The sequence below is a fragment of the Syngnathus leptorhynchus genome, chromosome 19 (assembly GCF_054491065.1).
Source record: "Syngnathus leptorhynchus isolate UIUO chromosome 19, UIUO_Slep, whole genome shotgun sequence".
NCBI lineage: Eukaryota > Metazoa > Chordata > Actinopteri > Syngnathiformes > Syngnathidae > Syngnathus > Syngnathus leptorhynchus.
Window position 1 is genome coordinate 6,735,071 of NC_141213.1, and position 27,071 is coordinate 6,762,141.

The window sequence follows — 27,071 nt, forward strand, 5'->3', positions numbered from 1 at the left end:
CATTCTTCCTCAACCCACAACACTGATAAAAGGCTTGGAGGTCATATTACAAGAAAAATGCAGGATTGTATGGCTAAAATGTTACATTACAGGTTTTGTTGGGATTGATTCAATGGCAACAGAAAAAACGACACATATCATGTTGCAGACAATTGTTGGCAGCACTGCTCACATACAAAGTCAATTAGAGATAGGAATTGAATATGCTAATATGCCAAGGAAAAGAAATACATAAAGAAAGAAAGAAAACAAGCAGTCTTCTTGGCATTATTTCCCAAATTCCCATTCCAAAAAAAGTTATAAAATGCAAACTAAGATTTCACATATCTTACAATACAAACAGAAAAGTGGTTCAAGAAGGAACAAGCAAAATATTTTGATAGGTCAACGACGACGAAATAACAGAGCTGTCCATTAAGAGCTCCAGTTAAACTAGCCGTAGCTAGTGTCTTTGCTCAAGCTATGAAGGCCATCTGAAAAATCTCAAGCATGTCTTGTCACGTCTAGACTTCATTCATCTAGTTCGACATTTGAGCTTCAGTGTTTTATTTGGCACACATTTAAAAGGATGACTTAGACAACAACACGAGGCATTTGGGACTACCACAATATTCACAAGTCACGCAGGAGTGGCTTTAGGCTGCAAAATGAGATAAGTGTTATTGTGGGTCCAAAATGATAAACCTCGTCTGAAAAAAATGTACTCCCACAAACCCAAAAACAAAACCTTAAACATCTCTTGGTACTCTTGGAATGCATCCCCTACAATAGATTATATCAAGGTCATTTAGGAACATACAATTTTGGGGACATAGCATGCATTTTATCATAAGCACTACTATTGTACAACCTTCCTCAATTTTCTTTGTTCCTTTCTGTCCTGTCTGTGAAATTAAATAACTAGATAATTACAAGAAAGTGTTATGGTAAAAGCAAACATTTTAGATCAAGCAAAAAGCCGTCAGTATGATATTTCTTGCAGTTCATCTTAATTGAGTTTCAAGTGTTTCCATAATGAGCTGACATCACCCACAAAAACACACATGGTAACGTTGGACAGCATTTCTGAACGACTTTCACAATTTTCATGTGACCTCGGGAGGCTCGGCGGGAGCTGTGGTGATTTTTTTTTTTCCTTAGGAAGCAGTCCCAACCCATGATTGAAAACCAATCCAGTTTTAGACCATTTTCTTCAACCGCATTTTTATGTCCATATGTGTTAAAATAAAATCCAAAGCCTTTGAAAAATGTTTCCTCTCAGTGGGATGTCCGATTAATTCTGTAGTTTGAGTACTCTTCTTTCTACAGTAGTTTTCAAATGATCATAATGTTGAATTTCTTTTGGCTAAAAATATGATGATGCAACGTCAATACTATTTTGAGCAAATCTTTATTAGCTACAGTCTTGTTTGTTTTCCCAGCTGTTGAAATACCGCAGCAACCATGAGAACAAATGTGTGTGTCCTAGATGTGACATCAGTTGGCACCATGAAGGTATGAGCGGTTTGCTCGCAAAGTGATGTTAAACGTGGTGGCTTGACACAGCAGACATCCTTCCAAGTGTGCGGTGTTTTTTGTTTTATTGTAACACACACGAGTTTACGCCACATGGGTGACATTATTCTCGATGAAATGCAAAAATGTGAGTTCAGCATCAGTGCCACGTTAGAAGAACAAGACATAAATCATAGTTTGAGGGATGCTTACTGGTTTCATCCGACCAGCCATCAGACAAACAAACATGGTGTCTCTGAAAAGTAATGGTGATATCATTTCATTTCATGGTTGTTGATTTTTTTCATTTTTCTGAAGTTGTGATGATAACCACAGAATCAGAAATAGCCAAAATATCAAACAATTTATTTTACCAAGCAGCTGCCACATTGAACATACAGTTATTTTACATTTTGATGAAGCAACTTTAGAGTGTCCACTACTGGGAGCTCATGCTTTTTTCAAAACATGAGAAGATACTAGGAAGAAAAAAAAAGTGTGAGCAAGGACCAATGTAAACAACAGTGGAATGCTCATCATCAATCCGAGCTGCTCCTTTTCCACTCCCACTTGCCTGGCGTGGAATGCGTAATTACTCGGCAATTAAAATGCTTTTGCCGGTGACTGCATTCATGGTTCGGCCATAAGAGGTGACGGGCAGCGCTGATATGAAAGCGCTCGGGAACTTTCTGTTCTTTCCACTGACGGGGAAAACAGCTGTTGGGAATTGCCCCTCAAGGCAAATCTTTGATTTCTTCTTTTTACTTCTTCCTTCCTATCAGAATTCCTGGAATCCCTTTCCTGTGTATTTCCCTGCTCAGACCACAGGAATGAAGACTGCCACTATTTGTAATAAGTGAGCCAACAACACACTTGTATAAATACACACGTTCAGACTCTTCTATCTATTATTGTCATGAGCCAGGCATTAGTGTCAATTCAAATATTTAACCAAAGCTTATTTTATAACACTAACATAAATACTGTCCATGTATACATTGCATGTGATTTATATGCATTGTGTGAACCTTAACCCTACATTTCCTCCCTCAAGGTTTAACTGTATACACTTCTTGTTTAAGCGTAGAAGAGCCACAAAGCCTCTTTTAGTTTCATGGTTACGAACGCTAACTTTAGTGCACAAGGTGGCAGTAAAAAAAAAAAAATGACGGTTCTTTTTTTTTTTTTCCAGACTACTGCTAAAGCATTCAAAGAAACATCAATTGGACTTATTTCTGCCAATGAATTATTCATTTTGCAAATTGTGAAGTTTAACGGAAGGGGATCATGTTAAATTTTGTTTGAAGTGGTCAGTAAGTGAAAATCAGCTCCACATATCTATGGAATTTTCAGCAATTAATAAATCTATTATTATGCCGATCCTTAATACAAACACAGGCCTCAACATTTGGCACACCTGCACAATCTATACAAAACAAGATGGCTTTTTTTGCCAGGTGGATATATTTTGTGATGATAACCGACACCTCATCCGTCTCTAAACTGCAGAATAGGCTATTCCAAGAACAATAACAACAGCCACAATGAATGAACAATAGCAAGCAAGCGCTATAAAGCGACACACCTTTGTCCACTTGTTGTCATCTCACTTTATGTTCTTTTTCAGACAACAGCAAGTTGTTGAGTCTGATGACAACGTTGGCAAAGTCAGTGAGCTCCACAAAGTCAGAGGTAATGATGTTGACCCCGTCCGACCCTGGTCTCTGAACCTCCACCCAGGACATGATGGTAGGAAGGTTTCTGGTTCAAAGAAAAAGAGGGATTACATCAGATCATGTTGATTTCATGGTGTGGATGAATGAAACCTGTTGAAAACATCCACTCCCTTCACAAGCGGGAATGCTGCATGTCAGACGCCCTTTTCTCTCAACTATTTGGCCGGCAGAACAAAGGCAGGAAGCCAGTGTGTTTGTCTAAATGCGATAAACAATCTTGTTTCCTCAGAGGTGCCAAATTAGAACTCTTGTCTCACTCGAGCATCCGTCGGTGGGGGTTCGGTCCCTCAACGTGACTGACTTTTTCCTTTAAAATGTGAATACTAGAAGGATTAGCGCTCCAACTGATTTTTACGAGTATTCCCATGGACTGATGAATATAAAACAAAATAAGTGCATTTTCCATGATACGTCTCCTTTAAGCATTAGTGACTATGCACATTAGTGACATTAATTCAGTCAAAGAAATTTCTCAGTCAGAAAAAAAAAGTGCTGGCCTTAAATATCCAATTTGATGACAAAACCACTTACTTTTCCACCAAGTAATTCCGTAGCCCCCAAACCAGACCCTTGGCCACAGTGTTGACCCGAGGTGTGAGGATGGCCTGGGACACGTGGAACGAGCCCTGCTTGGCTCTTTGCTTCAGCGTGCTTTCCAGGAACTAAGCAGAAAAATGGAAATGGAAGCAAATTCAGATGAAAAAGAAGAAGGCGGCAGCCCCACATCAAGTCTCAAGTATGCTCACAATTTCTTCCCAAGAAGGAGCTTTGCTTCGCCTGTCACTCAGTGCTCGCTTCAGTTGCTCTTTTAATAAGTTAGGAATGTGGCTGATGTTCCCTGAGACAACTGAGCCAGATATAAATAAGAACAATTTGAATTGAAATTAAAGACGTGGCAATATCTAGCCAAGGAGAAATTAATACAAGTCATTCTAGATTCATGGACTGCCCCAGAAATGGAGATTTTGTAACAAAAACAGTAAACTGGAATGCCAAACATTTCCTCGATTGTTGATCTAGCAGTTTTTTAGGATGTTTTTTTTTTGTGAGCATTTTCCTTCATTCATGATGATTCGTAATGGGGTAAAGTTAAAAACAACGTACAATATTGTATGAACAAAATTCACATGACTTTATCAATAATGAGACACTTTACCTGGATGAGCTTGCTTGGATTAGTTGTGTTTGCCCATGGTGCGGGGATCTTGTTACCAGGCCACAAGACAGGGACGCCCTGAGCTGATGGATGATGGTAGAAAACAATCACCTGCAAGAATCAATTCCTGTCTTTCAATGATAATAAGATGTTAGCACTTGACACAACGATGGTCCTCTTTTATAGAAATCAAGGACTACACCAGATTGGATATCATTGGAATAAATCAAATCTGACAATACTGCCCCCTGCTGCCAATTATTGTACAACGCTCTTTTCTTCTGCTTTGCACCCTTGCCAACGAAATATATCACTCCATATAAATACTGATGTAGTGAGGACCTGACCTGATATTTGTTTTTCCACAGGTAGTCCAGTGTGATGGTCTCCACATCACAGTTCTTACAAAGCTTACTTCCAAACACTTCCTGAAGCATTTTGATGAGGTATTCATGGTGGGCTGACCCCATGGCATAGTAGTGGTTGAAGTCCAAGAAGATTACCTGTGTCAAACATCAATTCACTGACCTACTAAACTGGCACCATTTACCACGTTTTTGAAGATAGTGATAAATATAAAAATCAAAACTTTACCTCTTTCCTGTGCCTGCACAAGAAGGAGTTGATTTCTATAAGACCATCTATCACCTTTTAAAACAGGGAAAACATTTCATACTCAAAATCTTGTCGAAACTATTGTCAGATGAAAAAGAAGGCACATGTGCATCTGGGTGTGCGACGTCAAATGTCTCCTTTGCCCACCTTGTGTCCAAACAGACCATGGATGAAGAAAATGTCCAGCCCCGGTAAGCCTGGTTTTGAAGAGACCCTGAGATCAAAGTAGCGAATACCTGCATCCAGTTGTTCCTTAAATGACAGGTTCTGCGGAAATATATCAGAGCATAGAGTGACCCTCCGCCGTGAGAGAATCCAAGCTGAAATGTAGATTGCGTACCTGTGTCATGGACCACTTCACCATCACCTTTTTGGCTAAAACACTAAACATGGTAGCCAGGTACTTGACATAGACCTTTTGATCAGGACCTACTGGAGCACGAACATCCACCCAATAGGTGAATGAGTCATGAGACCCTGGAGGGAAAAAAAATGAAAAAGGGGCATGCCAATATTAGTTATTTGCTGATTAGTCCAAATATAAATTACTATCTGGTTCTTGTCATGGATTTGAATTTGGGCTCGAGTGTCCATGTGGCGTTTGCATGTTTTAAACAACTAGGTCATTCCGGATACATTGAGGTGGGAGGGCTCACCTGGAACTGCAAGGTGTTTGAGTGGCATGACAATAAGTTTGGAGGGCAACGAGCCCATCCAGTCGGCGTTAGCGTTCCCGATCCCAGCAGGTCGAGTCTTCATGCCGCCGTTGTCCAAAAACCCCCAAAAGGCTCTTCAGGAAAGCGCTCTGCAATGCAGGTGCCAAGCGTGGAACGTGCCCCCTCCAGCCATCAGTAGTCACTAGACACCATCTTGCAATGCTAAATGTGCTTTCTGCTGACTGGTCACTGGAACAAGTTCTGGTTTCATTGGTAGTGGTGTTGCACGTTAACGACCTTTACTAATCCTCTTAGGAGGACATTCCACTCATTATCCCCTGACACCCAGCTGTCTCTTATCCCAGGACGTAAAGACCACCCTGAGGCAGGACAACTCTTGTGCATGCTCATTGTCTTTCTTTCTTTCTTTCTTTCTTTCTTTCTTTCTTTCTTTCTTTCTTTCTTTCTTTCTTTCTTTCTTTCTTTCTTTCTTTCTTTCTTTCTTTCTTTCTTTCTTTCTTTCTTTCTTTCTTTCTTTCTTTCTTTCTTTCTTTCTTTCTTTCTTTCTTTCTTTCTTTCTTTCAAGCAAGCATATTCATATACACATGACGATTCAATCAAATATTGATCTTCTTCCAATTAAAATCGAATTGTGTCAGGTATTTTTACGTCAGGGCACAAATATGTTAAAGACAACAAGTCCCACGATGCATTGAGCTGTTATGGCGGAAGTAGTGTGTTATCGTTACCATGGAGAGCGCCCTCGCATACAGACGCACGCACGCACGCAGAGAAAAACACGCGCGCATGCTCACACACGCACACACACGCACAAAGGTCTTATGGCAAATGCGAGACGCTGCGTGAATTCTACGGAAAGAAAGAGACAACAAGCAGAAAACCAGAAAAGGCTTTCATAAAAAAGGTAAGTTTACAACATTTCTTTGTGGAAAGCTGGATTTGTTGGATGACTAGAAGAGCTGGCAAAACCCCACATGCCAACCACATTTTATTTTTTATCATCCTCTGCTAAACGGTAATCGATTTTTAATTTCAGTTTAGGAACACAATCGTTAAGGTACAGGACTCTGAGTAAAAGTATTTGCTCCATCTGCAACCTGTCGTAATAGAGTAGAGCAATCGTTTTTTTTTCGTTTTTTGTTTTTTTTTATACAGAATTGGCCATCGATGTCTTTCCGTGTGCGTTTTGCAGAACAATTGACCTTGATGAGCCACCTACTATCAAGGGACATAGATACATTTTAATTCTCTTAAATCCTGCTAACAACAGGTGCCGTATGTGAGGGTGGAGTGGAGTGCAGGCCATCTGTCCTCCAGCTGTCCTTCCTGAATAGTCACAGTGTTCTTAATTTTGATAAAAAAAATTAAATAGAATAGGAATGAAATACAACTAAATCTATTTTTTCAAATGCTATCAAATTCCGAGAGAATAAAGTCAGTGTTACAGTACATGTTTGTATTTCAAAAGAAATACAAACTATAATTGGCCTTTTACTGGGTTCATTCTATAAATGTTGTACCTGGTTGCTTTGCTCAATTCTAACTCACATTGACCAGACCAGAGTTGACTTACATTCTAAATTTCTTCTACTGTAATAAAGCTTATGCAAATTATAGTAGCAGTTTAGCGTGAGACAGACGGTGATATAACATCTTATCTACATCCCTGTTGGCCTAATCTGCTGAGAGCTCGCCACGTCATCCACCTAAGGTGCGACACCATTGTCACTGGGACCAAAAAAACAGGAAGCTACTTTTCCAACAAAAACAAATCACATTGTGGGAATTATTCTTTCGTAGTTGATCATTAAATGTATTTCTGAACAATCTGCGTAGGCTTGCCATGGCGGACTGCTAACGACGAGTGGTGACACCCCAACCCTCCAAGATGAGTTTTGAATCACAGAGCTTAGCCTCATTTAAATCACTTCTTTGGAAAAGTACAGACAGACTCTCTTGGAAGAATAAGGGAGCTTTTTGAAAAGCTGATAACATCATTTGAAGAAATGATGAACCGTTACACCACCCTGAAGCAGTTAGGTGACGGAACTTACGGCAGCGTGCTGATGGGAAGAAGCAACGAATCGGGAGAACTTGTTGCTATTAAAAGGTAAGGATGCTTTTTAACTCAGATGTATGAAATAAAAATGATGTCGCCAGTTGATTGGGAAATACATGTTTTGAAACAAATGGTACTTTTGATTCTTGGCCTCATGTTATTTTTGCCTATCAACAGGGGTAACCAAAATGTTTGTATGTCTTTGTTTCAGCGGGGTTCAATAATACATGAGCAACCCAAGCATGTGTCCGTAGCTTGACTGTTTGGTTACTATGTAAGACAATACATGCATGGTGGTGAAAGGGAGTGAAAGTCGAGGGGAGGAGGGTGTGTCACTTTGCTGACATGGTGGAAAGGGCAGCCAGCAAATCTATAAGGAGATTATGATATTCTCTTGAGTGCCGTGTTAACGGGAGCTAAGGTGTTTTCATATAAATAGCATTACGAAACACAACCTCTACTTTACATGGAAGATTAGCATATGCATATGTTCAATTAGAATATTTGATATCTTGGGTATTGTTATCCTTCAAATCATGCTATTCATCTATGCAGGAATTCGACCTAAATTTTGAATGGCAATATCAAATGATGTGATTTAATGTGTTTCTAATATTTCATCTACCTTGTTCAGCTGAAAGTATTCAAATATTCACAACTATTTTTCACAGAATGAAGAGGAAGTTTTATTCATGGGAGGAATGTATAAACCTAAGAGAGGTCAAGGTAAGAACGTTTTTTAATGGGGATGTTTGATACCACTTTATTTTTTATTTTTATGAATAGTCACCAATACCGGTACCACTAGTACTGACTGTAACCTGGCTATATGGTCATTAGGTAACATTAGGATTACTGCTTTCTATTTGCCAGTCACTGAAGAAGCTGAACCATGCAAATGTTGTCAAGTTGAAGGAAGTTATCAGAGAGAATGATCATCTGTACTTTGTATTTGAATACATGAAGGAGAATCTCTATCAGCTTATGAAGGACAGGTAAGGAAACATATTACAATGCCAGGAGAACATAGGTGTCAAACACAAGGCCCGGGGGCCAGAGACGGCCCGCCACGTCATTTTATGTAGCCTGCAAAGACAAATAATTTGGCAATACTAAAATTAGAAATTGCCTTTTCGCCAATTTTTATAACCATGTATCTTTCTAAATGCTCCTCGCAAAAATGTAATTCATTTGGCTGCACATGAACATAACCCCCACATTTGACTTGTAAGATTCCAAAATGAAATGTTTCATACAACGATTGCCACGAGCCTGACTTATGGGAATTTCTTTGAATCTTCTGTTTACAGAAGGAAATTATTCCCCGAATCAGTGATAAGAAACATAAGCTTTCAGATATTACAAGGTCTATCATTTATTCACAAACATGGTAGGTGTTTTGCAGTTCCAAATGAGTGGCCTCACACTATAAGATTCCCCTCTTAGACTTTAATGGGAAATGATAAATTCCCCAAATATGGATTTTTGACCAGGTAAAATGTTTGATTACTGGGTGGAATCTTGTAGTTTATGAAGTCACCATCGCCGTTTGGATTGACGCATCTCTTGCCTATTTCTATTAAACTAGTTGGTGGATTCTTTTTGACAGTCGAACAAAAAATACAACTGTACAAATTGTACATTCACACATCTAGTTTGCATGTCCCTTTCTTGACTTTGGTCTTTTTGTTTTGTTTGTCTTGCTTTTCCTGTCTTTGGCCTGATGTTAGAGAGAATAAAATGTTCTCAGAGAATGAACTTAGGAACATCATGTTCCAAGTATTAGCTGGTTTGGCTTTTGTGCATAAGCATGGTAAGTAGCCTTACTCTGGCGCCACTTCCTCTTCTGTCAGTAGAAGGACTAGTTGAGTTGTATTTGTTAGAATGAAAAAAAAGAACTGGACAAAATACTATATTGAAATTTTACAGCAACAATCAGCATTTTCCTATTTTGACATTTGATCTCAGCACCCATATTTGACTTTTTGTCCAGGTATCTTTGCTCATGTAGTATCTGCATATCTCAACGACTATTACATCATGTAAAATATTGATTCCAGGTTTCTTCCACCGAGACATGAAGCCAGAAAATCTATTGTGCATGGGCCCAGAACTGGTCAAAATAGCAGATTTTGGCCTGGCTCGGGAGATCCGATCAAAACCTCCCTATACCGACTATGTGTCCACAAGATGGTGAGAGCTCGTGTTTGTAGTCAAACATTCTCTCTTGTATTTAACCGATTGCTTTTTCTGCCTAGGTACCGAGCACCAGAGGTTCTGCTCAGGTCATCTACTTACAGTTCTCCTATCGACTTGTGGGCCGTGGGATGCATCATGGCAGAACTGTACACACTCAGGCCTCTTTTCCCCGGGAACAGTGAAGTGGATGAGATTTTCAAGATCTGCCAAGTCCTAGGTACTGTCAAGAAGGTGAGACAAATATGCACAATTTAATCAAACAAAAATACTTCATCATACATTGAATCATGGGCGGTGTGAAGACAGATCAAATAACTATAATAATACTATTTTATTGTTCTTTTGATAAGATGGAGTGGCCAGAGGGCTACCACCTGGCTTCAGCTATGAACTTCCGCTTCCCTCAATGTGTGCCGACCCCCTTGAAGACGCTTATTCCCAATGCCAGCAGAGAGGCCATTAATCTGATGAAGGACCTGCTTCAATGGGATCCCAAAAAACGACCCACCGCTGTACAGGTAAACACACAAAGCGTCCCAAACCAAATATTACATCACTGTATTGATGGAATCTGGATCTGTGTGCTCTCTGGCTAGGCCCTACGTTATCCATACTTCCAGGTCGGACAGGTCTTGGGTCCCCCTCCTCACAGCCAAGAAGCCAAGAAGGTCCAAGCCCGACAAACTATCCAGAAACAGGTCTCCGATTCTCGGGTGGAGCCCAAACAGTCCTCCTCGGAGGTCAAAGCCTCCGAATCATCTCCCCAACGCACCCAGCAGCCTCTGCAGCAAATCGTCCTGCCTCAAGCTTCGAATAAACCCGGTGGCATCAACCGTGTCGTGAGTCCCTTTGAACTTGAATTGTAATCTCCGACGAATGCATTCATCCCGAGCGTGATACTTGACTATGACTGGCTGCCCCCAGGAAGCGGCATCGGTGGGCAATGAAAACAAAATTGATCCAGGTGGACAGGGCGCGGTGAAGAACGGAAGACGCCGCTGGGGCCAGACGGTCGTCGGGACATCAGACAGCTTGGATGATCTTGATCAATCAGACATGGCTGCTTCTCACTCAAAGAAACCAAGTTTGGGAAATTCAGAGGAGGAGAGGAACTCAAACAAACTTCGGCCACAGTATGTGCAGAAACTTAAGACGCAGATTGTCCAGCTCTAGAGATATTTACAAATGCAAATTTCCCTGTTTTAATCATACAGAGAAGATAAACCTCTGTATTCCTTCAGCGCTATTACAAAACTACCTAACCATATTAAGGTCGCTCCAGTGGAGCCCAATGTGCCAGGATCTGCGGCGCGCCAGCATTACCTGAGCCAGTCCAGATACCTACCTGGTAAGACTTGACTGCTTCACTGTGAATGGTGCGACAGTCTAATGTGGCAGATGTTTGTTTTTCAAGGTTTGATCGGCAAGACACAGGCAATGTCAGGAGATAAGGCGCTGAGCGGTATGACGTTACGGGACTTGTGGGAGAACTCTTCAAACACTGTAAACAAGACAATTGTTCCCATTGGAGCAGGATTACCCGTCAACAGAGCCAATCCAGGTGAGAAGTCTTCAGGACACAAATGAGAATGTAACATTTGTAACAATTAAGTTTTCTCCGGTTGGTGTAATGGAGAGATCATCGTTTTTCCTTCCTTCCTTCCTTTTCAGGTCATTTTGTGAGCACCAAGTATAACTTATCCGCCGGCTACATCCCTTCTTTACAAAAGAAAGAGGTCGGCTCCGTGGGACAGAGGATCCAGCTCGCTCCTTTAGCCGGCCATCACACGGGTAAACAATCCTCTCGGGTGTTTCTGTCCAACAGACAGACTTGACAGAAACCTCCTTCTTTCATCTAATTTCCACATTTTTCTTTCTAAGCATGTGCATGCAGATTTGAACTCACTTGAAATCTTTCTCCTCATTTCTCTTTCTTCCAGTCAATTCTTCCTCTTCCCCTGAAATTAAAAAAGACCAAACGAAATGTTCAAAACCAAAATCCCTCTCATCTTTGAGTGAAACTAACGAAGGTATTGTGATTTTCTAAACAGCGGCTGTGATTCACTTGGACATAGATGTATAGTTTTGCGTAAATAGACAGGACTTACCTGAGTCGTACTTCATTTGCGCTAAATGTATCTGACAATTATTTGACTCCATGTCTAAAACACTGATTGTTTTTCTTCCAGATTACAATGGTTGGAAGAGGAGGACAGAAAGAACTCAGGTGGTAAAAGGCAGCAGCTACTCAGTTCTGGGGAAAACTGGGAATCTCATGTCCAGAGTTCCCGCTGTCCAGCCGGTCCACGGCAGAGTCGACTGGACTTCAAAATATGGCGGAAATCGGTAGCAGGGTGAAAGGAAGGTTGAGTAATATCAAGTATTGTTTCTACTTTAATGATGTTGCCTCCGATTTCATTCACCTAGTCTGTACTGTAATGTCAGATAATATGTAGGCATCAATTTATGTCATGTTTGTTCATTGTTTTGTATATGTTTTATACAAACAAATAAATAGTGATTATAAAAAAAAGAAAATCACTAACATCTATATGGAATTTGATGCTTTATTTCAATCTTTTTTGTTTGGTACAAAATGAGTTTAGCATACAATGTAATTCATACTTCAAGAAATGAAGCATTGAACTGAATTCATATTTTATGTCTACAGGATGCATACAATATTTTTTTGCAGAAAATAAGACTAATTAAAGCAAATGCTTCATTTTTCTGACTGTGCGTAAGTGATGGTTCTCCTCATCAGGACTGCTGAGGTTTGTTTAGAAGCACCATGCTGAGTTTCCCCACCATCAGAAGACTTGGAACGCAAAGCAATAAAATCGGGTCACTTTGACAGTCCACAAATCAAACAAGTCACGCAACGGTGCAAAAGTACCTTGCACCCGCCATTAGGCCGGCAGGCATGAATTTCCTGGAGCCATAGAACCTTTTTCCCATGACACCTGTCAGTGCACCTGATGTAGCTGGAACACACCACAATGCATGATCAATGTGAAAATGAAAAAGGCAACACAATAAGAATAAATCCTTACCTAGAGACAGCCAAATATTACTGGGGTCATTGGAGATCTGATAGGCGCCAACACCTGCGAGACCCCCAAAGAGAAGTCCGGCAGCCAGGGAGGGAACACTGCCTGAAAGAAGCCACACAGAAGAGCTCAGCACCTGCACCTGCATCTGACATCCCGGACGTGGAGGACATACCTGCTTTCACATAGCCGATGACTCCCCCGGATGCCACCAGGGCTGCATATCCATATCCCACCCAATCCACAGACATGTTTGAAACCTGTCAGTACCAATGTTCAATTGGATGACATTTAAAAGGGGACAAAATACCAACAAAATAAACATGGAACCGGTTTGATAAGGAATAAAACTTGTCCAGGGCAGCCATTTGCCTCAATCAACTGGATGAATTTACATGCATTCCTCATTATAGCACAAAAACTCACAGATGCAAGTATTTAATATTTAAATAGCTAAACATAAAAGAATTAAAACATGTGCAAACGACATTACACGATGACAAAGCGCACAGTTTTACTTTTCATGCGTCTGGCTGCAGAGATAAGACCAACTGTCACGACAAACCAATGTGCAATACGCATTTTAATTGTTTCACATATTTAAAAAAAGCAATGCACGTTTACAAACTAAGCGAGTTAGCGTGACACTTTGAAGACCATAGAGTCAATTCAAATAATATGTAAGACTCCCCCAGAAAAAGAAAACACAACCTTGCTTGTCTGGTTTGTCCTCTGTTGTTGCCTGTTCCTTGTTTTCTACCGGAAACTAATTGTAGTTACACAAAGCTTTGGCGAAATGTATGATGGGAAATGGTGTTTTTTCATGCAAAGCCTATAAAACACTGCAATACTGGATCCTTTTTTGTCTACCCCATCCCCTATTTAGACATCTAAATTTAACCCATTCCTTCTGTTTTGCCAAACTTTTGAATAATAATTATTTGTTATATTTTCTGATCCTCTATAACTCATAATAATTGTAAATCCTACTCATTCATGTATAATTTGATTTTTGGTTAGAATTACCTATGCCCTTTTTGCAAAAAAACATCCAACATGTTTGCTTGTTTTATTATTTTTGGGGGGCGTAAACTGCACATTTATATTTAAGCGCAAGATGGCGCCAAAGGATAAAACTAAGTTGCATTTAAGTGCCGCTTCAGTGCCTCATGCTTTTCTATCGAAGGGTGGCGTAAGAACACCACAATTTACGCACACTAGGTTCACACACATTCGCTCAATACAATTTGTGCTGAAAAGGCATGACATGTATTCAAAAAGGTGGACGATTTAGTACATTTAGATATAATGTGTCAATTCAAAAATATTTTTCCTTTTTTTTATAAATATAGAAAACATGTCTGACACGTACAGTCAGTCATATCGGTGACAATAATCAAATTAAAAAAGGCACCAAAACAATTCAATAACAACCGCAAACATATTAAACAGTAAATTAATAAATACAAAATTATTGTTTCCATTGCCGCTGTAATAATCATTTCAATGTTAATGAGCAGTGGCCGAGGTACACTTTGTGACGCTTAAAGACAGCTTGCAGGTTTAGGACATCATAAGCCTCGGGCCTGGTGAATAACAAGCTCCAGACAAACTGGCTGGATATTCAAATTGAGCTAGTTAAGAAAATAAAATACAGTCGCCATCTCCTCTAGTTTTAAAACAATATTCACCACATTTAGTTTTTGCCCGATGAGTTCAGCTGTTAAAATGTCTTATATTAAATAAAAACAGCGTAGCCTGTATAATATATATAAGAGCGAGTGGGACGTGCAGGTACAAGACGGAATAAATATGCAGTACAACAGAGAAGCGTAAAATGCATTGAATAATTAAGACTACTATTATAATAAATATAATTTAAAGTTTGGAGTATGAGCATCCACGTGCCAGCTTGTGTGTGTGTGTGCGTGCGCGCGCGTGTTTATGCGCGCACGCACGAACGCACGCACATTTACATGCGCGAAAAGAAGACAAGGGGGTGGGAGCTCACTCACCGTTGGCTTGAGGCAGTCTACGTATTAGAAATAAACAGTGGCTAAATAAATAATGACGACACGGCAGAAGTGCAGGAGCCAACAATGTTTACCGTTTGAGTTTTTAACTTCTTATATATTCTCTTCTAAACAGTGCACAAAATCGTAGGCCTATATTTATACCCAAATAAATTAATTACTAATAAAAGTTTTAGTCATGTAGATTACAAACCCAAAGGAATGTAAAAATGAAATAAGTCATTATTACAGTGAGTTGTTGGTGACTGGTCCAGAGTGTACCTCGGCCGCCTTTCACTCAGTCACGCGCGCGTGAAAAAGGAATGGATGAAATAAATTGTTATCCCTCATTTAATAAATGTTTTACAATTTAAAAATTATATTAGGCGATAACATAAAGCATTTTAACTGTGATATATATATGATCTACTTATATGTCCGTGTTTTCTGTTCAGGAGGCGTCCCACATCAATCCGCGTATATAGTTGATCGCTCCTTCTTGTCCACACCCGCTCCAGTGCGCATGCGTTCACAGGTTGCCCCGCACCGTCCACCCCCCCCCCCCCCCCCCCCCTCCCTCCCTAGGCCAGGTGAGACGATCTGGTCCAGGTAGAAAAAAAGTAAAAGGTTTTACTTTGAGACCGGAGGCTCACGACTCGGCCGGTTGGACCAAAACAAAGCAAGGAACGAAGAAGACAAAGAAGGAAAAGCATGTCAATTATGGGCAAAATTGGGGAATGGCAGGTATGTACTTCTTCTGCTTGAAGACAAAGCTCCGCTGAATGTGCGAAAAGTGTCACAAGTGTCGACTTGTTGTTAGATGGCGTTTTACGCTTTTGACTGTGTTGTCTCCATTACTGACAGCATATATTGTATTTTGCAGCCTGATGCGGTTGACTTTATTAATAGCTAACATATTTCTTTTGATTTTAAGTACTATATTGGGACTTATATTATTTAACATCTAAATCTGCTTGCACATAACATGGCATGTTTAAGTACATTGTGGGATTTACAAGTTTTTAGTACGTACAGGCAAAATAATGTATGATGGTGTAAGTTTCCGATCCTAAAAGACACTCACATGCTGTCATTGTCAGCCAGTTTCGTTGCTCTTTGTCTCATTAATAACAAGTTAAAAAAAAGAGGTGACAGGGGGGGGGGGTCCTCCACCCGAAAAAAATGTTAATCCAGATTTGAAACGGGCCAACGCCTTGCGAGAGTGGCGGGCGACCTGTCTGCTCACCTATGATCCTAGGGCGGGCGCAGGGCGCAGGGCGGAGGGCGCGGGGGCCGGCGACAGGGCCGAGCCAGGCTGCATTTATCCGCTCATTCACATGAAACGAGAGCATGTTGTTGTGTTAATTATTGACACCCCCTTGCGCTCCCTCCCCCAAAAAATAACCCACACAGGTACTGCGAGGACCTGTAGAGCCGCCTGTAAATGTTCAGCCTTTTTACCATAACAGTACAAGAATAGCCTCACAAGGTCTGCGCTCTCAATGGGATTAAAATAACACTTGGAAAAAGAAAGACGGACAACAAAGTGTGTTGGCTGCTACATGCATAAGACGTGCTGCCCCTAACAACTTTAGCTATATTTTCACAGACCCCCCGCCACCCCTCGTCCCCATGCGCGCGCACCCAAACCCCCAAAAGTTGCATTCTCATTTTTGTTGTTGTTTATATACCTGTGCAATGTCCAGGAATGTTGCATGAATACTTCCGTGGACGTGCACGCGCGCGCGCGTTAGTCTGCGAATGGTGGGTGAATCGCAGTTGATATGATAATGAGAGCCAGTCGTTATTGCGGAGTAACTCCAGCCCTCCACTTTCACCATTAGAGGGAGACCTCAGAGCGCAAGACAGGGAAAGGCAAAAGCAGGCGAGCGCTCAATAAAAAGTACTTTTGGAGCTGAGCGGGGAGCACAGTTGACTGAGTGCAAAAACTGGGCGACACCTTGACTCAATAGTCACCTCAGCGTCCCATGAAAATGCTCTGGAAATTAACTGATAACATTAAATATGAAGATTGCGAGGTAAGGGACTCCTCTTCATCAATTCATACATTTTTCGTTGATCTATATTTAAAATTAATGCCGTAGGTTTATTATTAGACTTTAGTGTTGTATTGTTATTTAAATTTAAATTGTCAATACTTTTGACAAGGGGAAGCAAGTGTTAATCAACACTACTACTACTACTACTACTACAACTACTACTACTACAAAATAATAATAATAATAATAATAATAATCATAATGATAATCATAATAATAATAATCATAATAATAAATTATTGTCATTATACAAAAACAGTAATTATACATGCTGTTCCAAATTAGCTTTCTTTTATTTTTCCATATTCTACATTAAACGTCATTTTTCAAACACAGGCCTATGACCAACAAATTTTTTTTGAACGCATGTTTTGTCATATTCCTAGTTCCTGGAAAAATGTACCCCTAATCTTAAATAACACGTGATAATAATAAAATGACAAGTGTTCACCGACCATTGGATGGAATTTAAATAATGATTTGGACTTCTACTCGGCAGGTGTTTTGCAAAACGGCTTCTTGTATTCAGTGATTAAATTGTGTTTTAACGTGTGCAATTTGAGTCGTGAGATTATGCTGCTGCTGGAGAACATGTAGATGTGTTTGGGACTAAGTGGCAGCTGCTTCTGCTGCTGCTGCTGCTTCTGCTGTTGTGGCCATGGACAAAGTTAGACAGTAATATCAAGGACTTGTTTTGGACTGGAGAAGCCAGTTGGACTTGTTTTCAGAGCACACAAGGTTTGACGGGACAGGCAGCTAGCTCTTCGAATAGAAAACAAGAAGCGTCTAACCACCTTTGCCTTTACGTCGTGATTGTTTTGAGTATTCTTTTCTTCTTTATGGCAAATATCGCAAAAACATGCGGGATTTGAAAAAATGCGTGACTGGTCGGGGAAGCCGTGCGATCTGGTCTCAGAAGATTTTTTGGGTGCTATTTTTATATTATTTTTATATTTTTATTTATTTCTTTTATTATTTTTTTGAGTACCCAGTGGATTAATTGGATCCATGGAGGATGTGTCAGGGTCTGAGGTGGAAAACAAAAGGTCTGGAGACAAAAATGAATTGGTCCGAGCTGGCATATCGTCGTCCTCAGAGGTGCATACACACACTATCTTTCTTTCGTTCTTTCTTCTCGTCCACATCTTTTTTTTTTTTTTATGCTTTGGCCTGGGACCCTTTTAAACCCCCTCCCCTCGCTTCACTAGCCTCTCGTTGTGATTCGTCAGAGGAGAGTGAATGTCCCTCTTTTTGTCTCTCGCTCTCTCTCAACTCCCTCCTTGCTCCCCCCCCTCTTTCGCTCTCTCTCGCTCTCTCTCTCTCTGATTAGATATTCTGATTCCTCCTTTCAATGGACGTCATTTAAGCGCAGACTTTGTGCCCCTGACTTGCGTCCTCCGCTCCACGCACCACTTCCGACTATTCTTTCTGGCGCCCCCACCCTTCCTTTATGTATCTGTATTTTTTTTATTGTTGAAGTGCTCCGACACTGCTGGTGCGCCATGGCCGGGCTCTGTTAGGAGTCCAGCAGGGAGGAAAAAATCAAGAAACGGCTAATATGAGATCGAGCGAGGGGACAGCAGCATCGTGATAGCAGGGAAGGAAAGAGAAGAGAAGAGAAACTTTTTTCTTTTTGATCGGGGTCCTATCTTAAATCCTCCAACGTCCTTGAATGCTTTTATTTTTATTAGATCCAAATGAAGCGCAACGGGGATGTAATTTATTATTTCTAATGGATTATCGCTCTCTTGCTGGGGCACGTATCTGATCTGCGGGGCCATCGCGATCTTTTGCAAGGGAGTCTTTTTTTTCTGGGGGGGATTTTTTTTTTTGGAGGGGGTAAATCGCCTTTCTCTCAGCTCCAAGACTTGTTTTTGAAGTTATATATTTTTCAAAAACATTCTAAGATGTTAGTGCACAGTTTTTCCGCTATGGTAAGTTGCTGGAACCTTGGCTTGTCAAATTTGACGAATTGAGTGCGCACAGTAATAATATGGTTGTTTTCTAATTGTCAGTATAGGGAAGTGCATGCGCAAATATGTGCATGCGTAATTTTGAAAATGCGTATTAAAAAAATCTTGAGATTTTTTTGGACATAAATAGTGAATGATTTGTGCACTCGGGCCTTGCTTAAAGCGACAAAGAGTAAGATTATTGGAATGATTGTAAAATGTATTTTGAGGATTGATTTGTATGCATCTCCCGCCCCATGCAGGACCGCCACGACGGCACCAGCAACGGGACGGCGAGGCTACCTCAGCTGGGCGGCGTGGGCCAGAGTCCCTACACGAGCGCGCCGCCGCTCTCCCACACGCCCAATTCAGACTTCCAGCCCCCGTATTTCCCCCCACCCTACCAGCCCATCTATCCGCAGTCTCAGGACCCTTACTCGCACGTCAACGACCCCTATTCCCTCAACTCCTTGCACGCCCAGCCGCAACCGCAGCACCCGGGCTGGCCCGGCCAGAGGCAAGGGCAGGAGAGCGGCCTGCTGCACCAGCACCGCAGCCTGCCCCACCAGCTGTGTCGGGACTACCGCAGGGAGGTGCTCCTACCGTCCGGCCACGGCATTGACACGGGACTGTCGGACTCTATCCAAATCCATGGAATACCTCACTCTTTAGAAGATGTCCAGGTAAGCTTCTTTTGCTCAATTCAGGTGCCAAACTGGTATCACAATCGCGTACAAGAAATTGCGCCGTCATCATTAAATCATTTATTTTGCTTTAAAAAAAAAAGACTTTTGTTTAGCAACGCATATTATGAAACAATTAACGTAAATTGATGTGCGAGTGACATCATTTTCTGATCATTATGGAAAAGTGCGCGCTTAATACGGCAAAAATTATTTCAACAATTTCTCCATATTATTTGCTAATGGGAGTTAATCTTTATTCATTATTTTGGGGGAAAAAACGTAAACCTTAATCCCCGTTAAATGTGAAGATTATAAAGATCAAAACAAAATAGCTACACAATGTGTTTCGTTTATTAGGTTGTTCTGCTTAAAATGCTTAATATGAATTCTTTTTATTTTAATAATACAAAATGCTGCAATGATTTAACACGTGTTAAAACGGTCCGTAGCCCCGATTCTCACGGAGAGGGGGTCTTTAATCGGAAACAAACACCAAAAATCTTCTAATTAGTTCATAGGCCTTTAATAGGCTGCTGTCGTAATTACTATTCAATCTAGATTTGAAGTTGCCTTATGAGTGTGTGCGTTTATCTGCGTGTGTGTGATGAGAGGGCGGAATTAGGTCAGGATTATGGGGCGACACGGAGTCGTTATTTAAGTCTGACATTGTCTTGCACTATTATATGCCTTCAAAATAGAATACGCGTGAGCTATTTATAACAACAAAAAAAACAACACTGCAAGGTGCGCAATAATAATAAACGGGTATGATCCGTGTTTGTGTAATCGCGTTTGCGTGGCTGATGTATGTTTTACGCCTTTGTGCCTAAATGTGCTCTTTTTGTGCATTTCTGTCACAGCCTGTTGAGGATCAAGGAATTCACATTCCCGACCAGACTGTAATTAAAAAAGGTAAGCAATTTCCTCCGAGATAGATCATGCGTGTTTCTGCAAGTTTACACACGCACACGCACACGCACACGCAGACGCACACGCACGCACTCACACACACACACACACACACACACACACACACACACACACACACACACACACACACACACACACACACACACACACACACACACACACACACACACACACACACACACACACACAGAAAATTCTGCTCGAGAGAACTCAATGCAGTAATGCCTGACTGATCCTAATATGCGCTAGCCTATTTTTCATTACATGCTTTCCAAGTGCATCAAACTGGGTTGCACCTAACCCCCTTCCCCTCCTCCTCCTCCTCCTCTTCGTCTTTCTCGCTGATGGAATTTACTGTCAGCGTTTCACATCATGCGCGCACATGAGTTGAGAGGGGCTGGTGGGCTTTGTGAGGCCCGGCGCTGTATTAATGGCCAGCGGATTGGCTGCTTGGTGGAAGCCCAATACAGCGGCAGGCAATCACGCTGCACGGTCCAAATGCTCAAAATGGAAGTCGGTGACGGTGGATGGAGCGCATGCATTGGGCCTGCTGCGTGGAGGATGAGAGCGTGTCGCTTGGAAAGGGGAAAAAAAGAGGGCCATGAAAATGCACTTTGCTATAATCACAAGCGTTTTGAAATCTGGTTTAAAGCCAATTTAGTTGGATTACGCCGGCTCTTTTATACATACTATGCATGTGATACAGCGAAGGGGGTCTTTTATTGTTAATACGTTCTGTCAGGACCAATTGGCGCTCACCAGCAGCGTTTTCAGATATCACCCTATTTATTTTGCTACTGCATTATTATCACTATTGTTTTGATTCCATGCTCTTTATCTGCAACATGATAATTGGCTTCTTAAATGTGTAATCTCAAGAGTTGGTTTGACTCCTATTGTCTCTATTAGGCTCCCCTGAGCCATTAATGTCACAACTGATCCATCCAAAAGAGCGCACAGTCCCTCTTTGTCTCCGGTTACTGCGCACCGAAACAGCGTGAAGGCCAGTCGAGCAGCGCCCACCAAACACCCTATTTCTCTTACAGTCAGGGATTGAAAATATGTATTGCATATCATAGATATTTATATCGGCATGCTGATGATGATAAAAGTGCCGTGATTGTGTGCCTTGACTTCAAATTGGCATTTTTAAAAATGCAGATTTTCTTTTGGCGTGGCAAAGCTGCTGAGAGTATCCACATGTGCTACTCTAACCTCCCATCTCATTTAGTTAAGGCTTTGCATTGCATGAAATTCACTGAGCACAAATTCACCCCCACCCTCCCCCCTTTTAACCTCCCTCCCCTCCTTCCCTCTAGGTCCGGTGTCTTTATCCAAGAACAACGTCTCCGGCATCCCCATCAACAAGGATGGACTCTTCGGCGGGGTGGTCAACCCGAACGAGGTGTTCTGTTCGGTTCCGGGTCGCTTGTCTCTGCTCAGTTCCACGTCCAAATACAAGGTGACGGTGGCCGAGGTACAGAGACGCCTCTCGCCGCCTGAATGCCTCAACGCTTCACTGCTAGGCGGCGTGCTTAGGAGGTGAGGAAAAAGTATGATACGTACTGTACTCCCTCTCTGTCTGTCTGTCTCTCTCTTGCTCTCTCTCTCTCTCTCTCTCTCTCTCTCTCTCTCTCCCCCTCTCTGCCCTATACCAAGAATAATTAAAATCGACCAAGCATGACACCTTGCTGCCGCATTTAAAGCAGGAGGGGTGTGTGTTAAATTCCATATTAACTTCACCCTCTCTCGCTCTCTCTCCCCTTCTCTCAAATTAATGGAGGTTCAGCTCTATAGGCCCACTGAAGGCATTACACATGAAAACATTGGTCTCTGGTGAACTGTCTACTGAAGTGCTGCAGCCTGTAATAGAGCTGCCTATTAACTAGGGCTTTATTTATTCATTTTTGCACAGTGTGTCTGCCAGTGAGACACCAAGCTCTTTTGGGTGTTTATTAATGACGGGTTTCTCAAATTTTCGAGTTTGAAAAGCTAAATTAGAAAGCCAAATTTACTCACATCATATGGTGCCACGACACACATCCCACAACTGTGACAAAACAGATCTGAAATTAATTTGAATAAATATAGATAAAAAATGGGCCACTTTTTGTTTTCTTTGGGTGGTTTTGTGCAAAACGTTTTGTAGATAAACAACCAAATAATTGAGTCAAATTGACCCAAATAGCAGTCGCTGTCTTCTTAACGCATGCCACAACTATTTTTAGAACATATGATCAAGAACAGATTTGGGATTCTGGACTCAAGAAAAATTGACGCTTCATTTCAGAAAGCATTTGGACATTTTTGGAATATTTGCATATTGCTAAAGATGAGTGTGTGGGGGCTCTGTTCACAGATTAGCCCACTCACTTACTCACAAAATTCCACCGCGCTGAACGTGTGCTCTATTTTATTGTTCCAGGGCCAAGTCTAAGAATGGAGGGAGATCCTTGAGGGAGAAACTGGATAAAATCGGCTTAAATCTACCTGCGGGCAGACGCAAGGCAGCCAACGTCACCTTGCTGACGTCACTAGTAGAAGGTGAGCTGCAGCAAATCACGTTTTATAACGCGATACCAGGTGGTGCCCCCCCTAGCCTTTCCTCTTTTTCTCGCTCTGTGTTGGAAATCAGCATATGCGCTCATGCGTGTAATGTGAAGCGACTTTGCCTTGCAAGTAATAAAGCATGAAGGGTGTGTGTGTGTGCGTGTGTGTGCGTGTGTGTGTGTGTGTGTGTGTGTGTGTGTGTGTGTGTGTGTGTGTGTGTGTGTGTGTGTGTGTGTGTGTGTGTGTGTGTGAGAATGTGCGTGCGTGGAAAGTGCTGGTAATTCTCGTGGCTTTTCTGTGTCCCTTGCAACAGCCCCGCCGCGCCGCGTATAGGTCCACGGCTGGCCTACTTTTACGCGCGGAGGGGGTGACTCCGTTTGTCGTGTTAATTATTGGGTGCTGCTTTTTTATTGGGTGCCGCTGAAGCCATTTCACCACGTGGACGAAAAGTCAATTGATTTATTGCTCCAAACATTAATAACGTCTCGTTTGAATGGCACTTCTCCGCAGTTGCGTCGCACACATGTTCAAATATTCACTGCGTATTTGGGAAGATGTTTATTGAGCAAATTGCACGGTGCTTTGCAGACCTCATTATTCAGCGGTGTACTGTGAGTTTGGAAGAGGTGATGCTCAGTTGGTCCCTGTTAATCATTGTTGCAGAAACTAATGCAATATTCATCGTTTTGTTTGTATTTCAAGCGAGGATTTTGGAGAAAGAAAATGTTAGTTTTGCTCTCATTCAAACGCTGCTTAAAAGCACGGAAACAAGTCGGCTAGACTTGAGTACAGATTTGATGCGAAGAGACGCATGTTTGCGTGGAGTTAAGGCTTTGGGGCGGGAAGTGCTGCAGGAAATTGAAAGCAATGACTTGGAGGGCACTAAAAAGTGAGATTAAATTAAAACGGGTCAAATATGTGAAGCGAACGTGAGATTCGAGCGCTCACCTGTGTGCCAATGGCTTCTGGATTTTTATTGCTAATCGATGACACGGTGCCTAATAGGACACTCCGTCTATATTTCAATCCAGTATTGTTCTCCTTCACATGAACGTGTTCTCGCGGCGGCACCGCCGGATATTATAGTCATTTGACATTGTGTCCATTTCGTTTAGTGGGCTGCATTTTTTTATTTTTTTGCTCCTATAGGCGCTCCAATTTTTGGATTCAATTCGATCATTGTGTGTGAACTGCTGTGGGATTTGATGTCCCTGTATTTAATCATAGCCAAACGCATCGAAGCTTATGTTTTTTTTCCTCCTCCCTCTCCTTGCATCTCTCCTGTCAGGCGAAGCGGTACATCTTGCCAGGGATTTTGGTTACGTATGTGAGACCGAGTTCCCCGCCAAGGCAGTAGCTGAATATGTAAACCGTCAACACTCCGACCCAAACGAACAAGTCCAAAGAAAAAACATGTTACTGGCTACAAAGTAAGTGCGCACTCTCTCTCTCTCTCTGCTTTAATGAGCTCGGGGCTTGACATGTGTATGATCTGTAAGAACCAGCTGCACGCATTATGCAGAAACTTTTTTTTTTTGGGTGGGGGTGCAAAATTTGTCCAGAATAAAAACAATACATATTGTCTGAAATTACTCTAAACAGCGTTGTGGTAAACTTGAAAAAAAGAGTGTGTGCGTTTCATGGGTCAACTTATATTTGATTTGGGAGCGAGAGAAAAAATATTTTGGCTGATTTCGTTATTGTGATTTTAGTATAAAACGCACAAAAAGAAAGAAAACCACAGTCATGTAGAAAAATAGAGCACGTCAAAGTCACAACGTCATTTCTAGGTCACGTTATCATCTATTTGCATTCGTATCGAACACGCCCTTTGAAATTTTATTTAAAACCGGGGGAAAAAAGAAACGAAACATGTACATATTCCATTTAGGTCACGTCATGTAGTAAAGGCTTTTAAAAAAATAACAACGAATATTATTAATTTATATTTATCACGACACAAGATGCATTGGTATTTTGACAGATTTTTTTGTTATTGTCGCCAAAACTCACACAAAAATACATTTAAATTAAAATAACACCCAAAATAATCAATTATACGTATAATGTAACAGGTGCTTGTCAATGATGGGATAGGTCACGTCATAGTCATTCAGTTTGGGGGCATTCAAATAAAATACAACGAAATTTTGAATTAGATGTAAAAAAAAAAAAATCGCTTTAAAGGAGCAGGTAAATCCAAATAAAAAAATGTTGAAGCATGCCATGTCGCTAAGTCACGTGATCTTGAGTTGAAAGAAAATATATTTTTTTTCTAACACAGACCCCCCCCCCCCAAAATAAAAACGTAACTGTAAAAAATAAGGCAGGTGCAAGTCACATGACTGGCTGGTCACATGTATTTTTTTTTTTTTTAACTACCGAAATGTGCAGCCCCCCCCCCCCATTTTCCTTTCCACAAGCGCACGTTACGTATTAGCATACTAACAGGCCATTTGCGGTTATGTCTCCACAGGCAAGTGTGCAAGGAGTTCACGGACCTGTTGTCCCAGGACCGTTCGCCGTTGGGGAACTCACGGCCGCAGCCCATCCTGGAACCGGGTATCCAGAGCTGCTTGACCCACTTCAGCCTCATCTCGCACGGTTTCGGCACGCCGGCCTTGTGCGCGGCCGTCACGGCCCTGCAGAACTATCTGACCGAAGCCATCAAAGCCATGGACAAAATGTACCTCAACAACAACCCCAACAGTCACTCAGATAACGGCACTAAAGGCGACAAAGACGAGAAGCACAGAAAGTGATACCCCCCCCCCCCCCTCTCCATTAAGGGGCCAAATCCCCGGGGGCCATTTTTTTTTTTGCCCCCCCACCCCACCTCTTCTTGTCTGGGCTCTCCCACCCATCCAATATAAATATTATAAATAAAACCGTGCCACTTGCTGATCTTGCCACGTTTTCTTTTGTCTGATGGCCAATTTTTTGGATTCGCTGGGAAAACCACACAAGAATCTTCCAGCAGCTGTATTATTATTATTATTATTATTGTTGTTATAAAAAAAAAAACGAAAGAAAAGAACAGCTCCGGGGTGTGGAAGAGGTGTGTTTGCTCACAAAAGACGTCTGATGTTCTCCCACCACCTTCTTTTTTTTTTTTTTTTTTGAAAGAGCTGCAAGCAATGGACTGAAATCCAGCTACCCATTTGAATTTTGTGAGACAAAAAAAAGAAAGAAAAAAAAAAGAAAAGAAGAAGCCCAAAGATGGATGAATTCTTCTATCAGTATTGTGAATAATAACTTGGAGAAAGTCAACAGAGCTCCATGTCATCACTTCAAACTCTTCTCTCTCCAAGCGACCAACTTGAACTTTTTTTTTTTGAATTTCAACACGATTCACGGTTATATAAGGGAATCAGTGTTCATGTATGTATATATTTATTTATGTGTAATTTAATGGGAATTGTAAATATGGTGCGTCTGTTGAAACCTTTTTTTTTATTTATCTGGTGCCTCCTGTTTTAGTGGGTTTTAATATTCGGTTAGTTCTTCATGTGATTTAATGGTTCTTAGGAGAAAAAAAAACAGAAGTTTGGGGTCTTTTTTTATTTTATTTCTCTGGGATATTTCAATTCAGCCCTCTTGTAGCATGTTGAGGCGACATTGAAGCAAGTGAACAAATTGAATAGAAATAAACTTCCATTTCTCTCTCTCTATCTATATATATATATCATCCTTATTCCGTTTATTTGCTCATTTTCACACCCAGGAGAACGTGTTGTTTTTTTGGTTTCTATTTTTTATACAAGATTTTAATGTGTCGTGCCAATCAGAAATCACCTCCTGTTCCTCCTTGAAGCGCCATAAAAGCAATAAATTGATTTTTTTGTTTTTCTAAAAAAAGAGTTCCAAACACTATTGGGATACACCTAATCTTGTT

At 41.3% G+C, this 27,071-nt stretch overlaps 4 protein-coding genes across 9 annotated transcripts; 2 read left to right on the forward strand and 2 right to left on the reverse strand.

Moving 5' to 3' along the window:
• Positions 1-1,653: 1,653 nt before the first annotated feature.
• On the reverse strand, positions 1,654-5,760 carry plcxd2 (phosphatidylinositol-specific phospholipase C, X domain containing 2). The gene is made up of 8 exons (XM_085939355.1): positions 5,658-5,760; positions 5,342-5,478; positions 5,149-5,268; positions 4,981-5,034; positions 4,734-4,889; positions 4,387-4,497; positions 3,762-3,892; positions 1,654-3,255 (listed from the first exon to the last, which is right to left on the reverse strand). The coding sequence occupies exons 1-8, from the start codon at positions 5,758-5,760 to the stop codon at positions 3,096-3,098; spliced, it is 972 nt and encodes a 323-aa protein (XP_085795481.1). The 3' UTR covers positions 1,654-3,095.
• A 721-nt stretch (positions 5,761-6,481) lies between these two features.
• Positions 6,482-12,627, forward strand: mak (male germ cell-associated kinase). Of its 4 annotated transcripts, none has more exons than XM_085939531.1 (15): positions 6,482-6,582; positions 7,515-7,788; positions 8,409-8,463; positions 8,611-8,732; positions 9,048-9,127; positions 9,798-9,930; positions 9,996-10,167; positions 10,287-10,454; positions 10,533-10,775; positions 10,861-11,069; positions 11,151-11,284; positions 11,351-11,497; positions 11,608-11,727; positions 11,877-11,966; positions 12,126-12,627. In XM_085939531.1, exons 2-15 carry the CDS (start codon positions 7,685-7,687, stop codon positions 12,284-12,286), a joined length of 1,938 nt encoding a protein of 645 aa, XP_085795657.1. In that variant the 5' UTR covers positions 6,482-6,582; positions 7,515-7,684; the 3' UTR covers positions 12,287-12,627. The 4 variants fall into 4 exon arrangements, with proteins under 4 accessions (XP_085795657.1, XP_085795660.1, XP_085795658.1 ...); XM_085939534.1 differs by lacking the exon at positions 9,048-9,127 and adding an exon at positions 9,468-9,550; XM_085939532.1 differs by lacking the exon at positions 11,877-11,966 and having other exon boundaries at positions 12,126-12,624.
• tmem14ca (transmembrane protein 14Ca) lies at positions 12,486-13,800 on the reverse strand. Its single transcript, XM_085939535.1, has 5 exons — positions 13,698-13,800; positions 13,162-13,246; positions 12,990-13,091; positions 12,833-12,920; positions 12,486-12,754 (listed from the first exon to the last, which is right to left on the reverse strand). The coding sequence occupies exons 2-5, from the start codon at positions 13,235-13,237 to the stop codon at positions 12,697-12,699; spliced, it is 324 nt and encodes a 107-aa protein (XP_085795661.1). The 5' UTR covers positions 13,238-13,246; positions 13,698-13,800; the 3' UTR covers positions 12,486-12,696.
• A 1,852-nt stretch (positions 13,801-15,652) lies between these two features.
• On the forward strand, positions 15,653-26,181 carry tfap2a (transcription factor AP-2 alpha). 3 transcript variants are annotated; one of them, XM_085939441.1, is made up of 7 exons: positions 15,653-15,742; positions 19,274-19,693; positions 20,557-20,608; positions 21,946-22,168; positions 23,052-23,170; positions 24,465-24,606; positions 25,653-26,181. In XM_085939441.1, the coding sequence occupies exons 1-7, from the start codon at positions 15,710-15,712 to the stop codon at positions 25,936-25,938; spliced, it is 1,275 nt and encodes a 424-aa protein (XP_085795567.1). In that variant the 5' UTR covers positions 15,653-15,709; the 3' UTR covers positions 25,939-26,181. The 3 variants fall into 3 exon arrangements, with proteins under 3 accessions (XP_085795567.1, XP_085795568.1, XP_085795566.1); XM_085939442.1 differs by lacking the exon at positions 15,653-15,742 and adding an exon at positions 16,987-17,037; XM_085939440.1 differs by lacking the exon at positions 15,653-15,742 and adding an exon at positions 17,799-18,156.
• The last annotated feature ends 890 nt before the right edge of the window (positions 26,182-27,071 follow it).

Coding starts and splice junctions, on each gene's coding strand:
- plcxd2 (XM_085939355.1), bottom strand. CDS start 5,760: ATGAAGACTCGACCTGCTGGGATCGGGAACGCTAACGCCGACTGGATG. Junction 5,269..5,341: donor TGAAGTGGTCCATGACACAG/GTACGCAATCTA, acceptor ATATTTCCGCAG/AACCTGTCATTTAAGGAACA. Junction 3,256..3,761: donor CGGAATTACTTGGTGGAAAA/GTAAGTGGTTTT, acceptor TCTTTGAACCAG/AAACCTTCCTACCATCATGT.
- mak (XM_085939534.1), top strand. CDS start 7,685: ATGATGAACCGTTACACCACCCTGAAGCAGTTAGGTGACGGAACTTAC. Junction 9,931..9,995: donor GACTATGTGTCCACAAGATG/GTGAGAGCTCGT, acceptor TTTTCTGCCTAG/GTACCGAGCACCAGAGGTTC. Junction 10,776..10,860: donor CCGGTGGCATCAACCGTGTC/GTGAGTCCCTTT, acceptor GGCTGCCCCCAG/GAAGCGGCATCGGTGGGCAA.
- tmem14ca (XM_085939535.1), bottom strand. CDS start 13,237: ATGTCTGTGGATTGGGTGGGATATGGATATGCAGCCCTGGTGGCATCC. Junction 12,921..12,989: donor TAATATTTGGCTGTCTCTAG/GTAAGGATTTAT, acceptor GGTGTGTTCCAG/CTACATCAGGTGCACTGACA. Junction 12,755..12,832: donor GGCCTAATGGCGGGTGCAAG/GTACTTTTGCAC, acceptor TTGCGTTCCAAG/TCTTCTGATGGTGGGGAAAC.
- tfap2a (XM_085939440.1), top strand. CDS start 18,067: ATGGAGGATGTGTCAGGGTCTGAGGTGGAAAACAAAAGGTCTGGAGAC. Junction 20,609..21,945: donor CCAGACTGTAATTAAAAAAG/GTAAGCAATTTC, acceptor CCTTCCCTCTAG/GTCCGGTGTCTTTATCCAAG. Junction 23,171..24,464: donor GCTGACGTCACTAGTAGAAG/GTGAGCTGCAGC, acceptor CTCTCCTGTCAG/GCGAAGCGGTACATCTTGCC.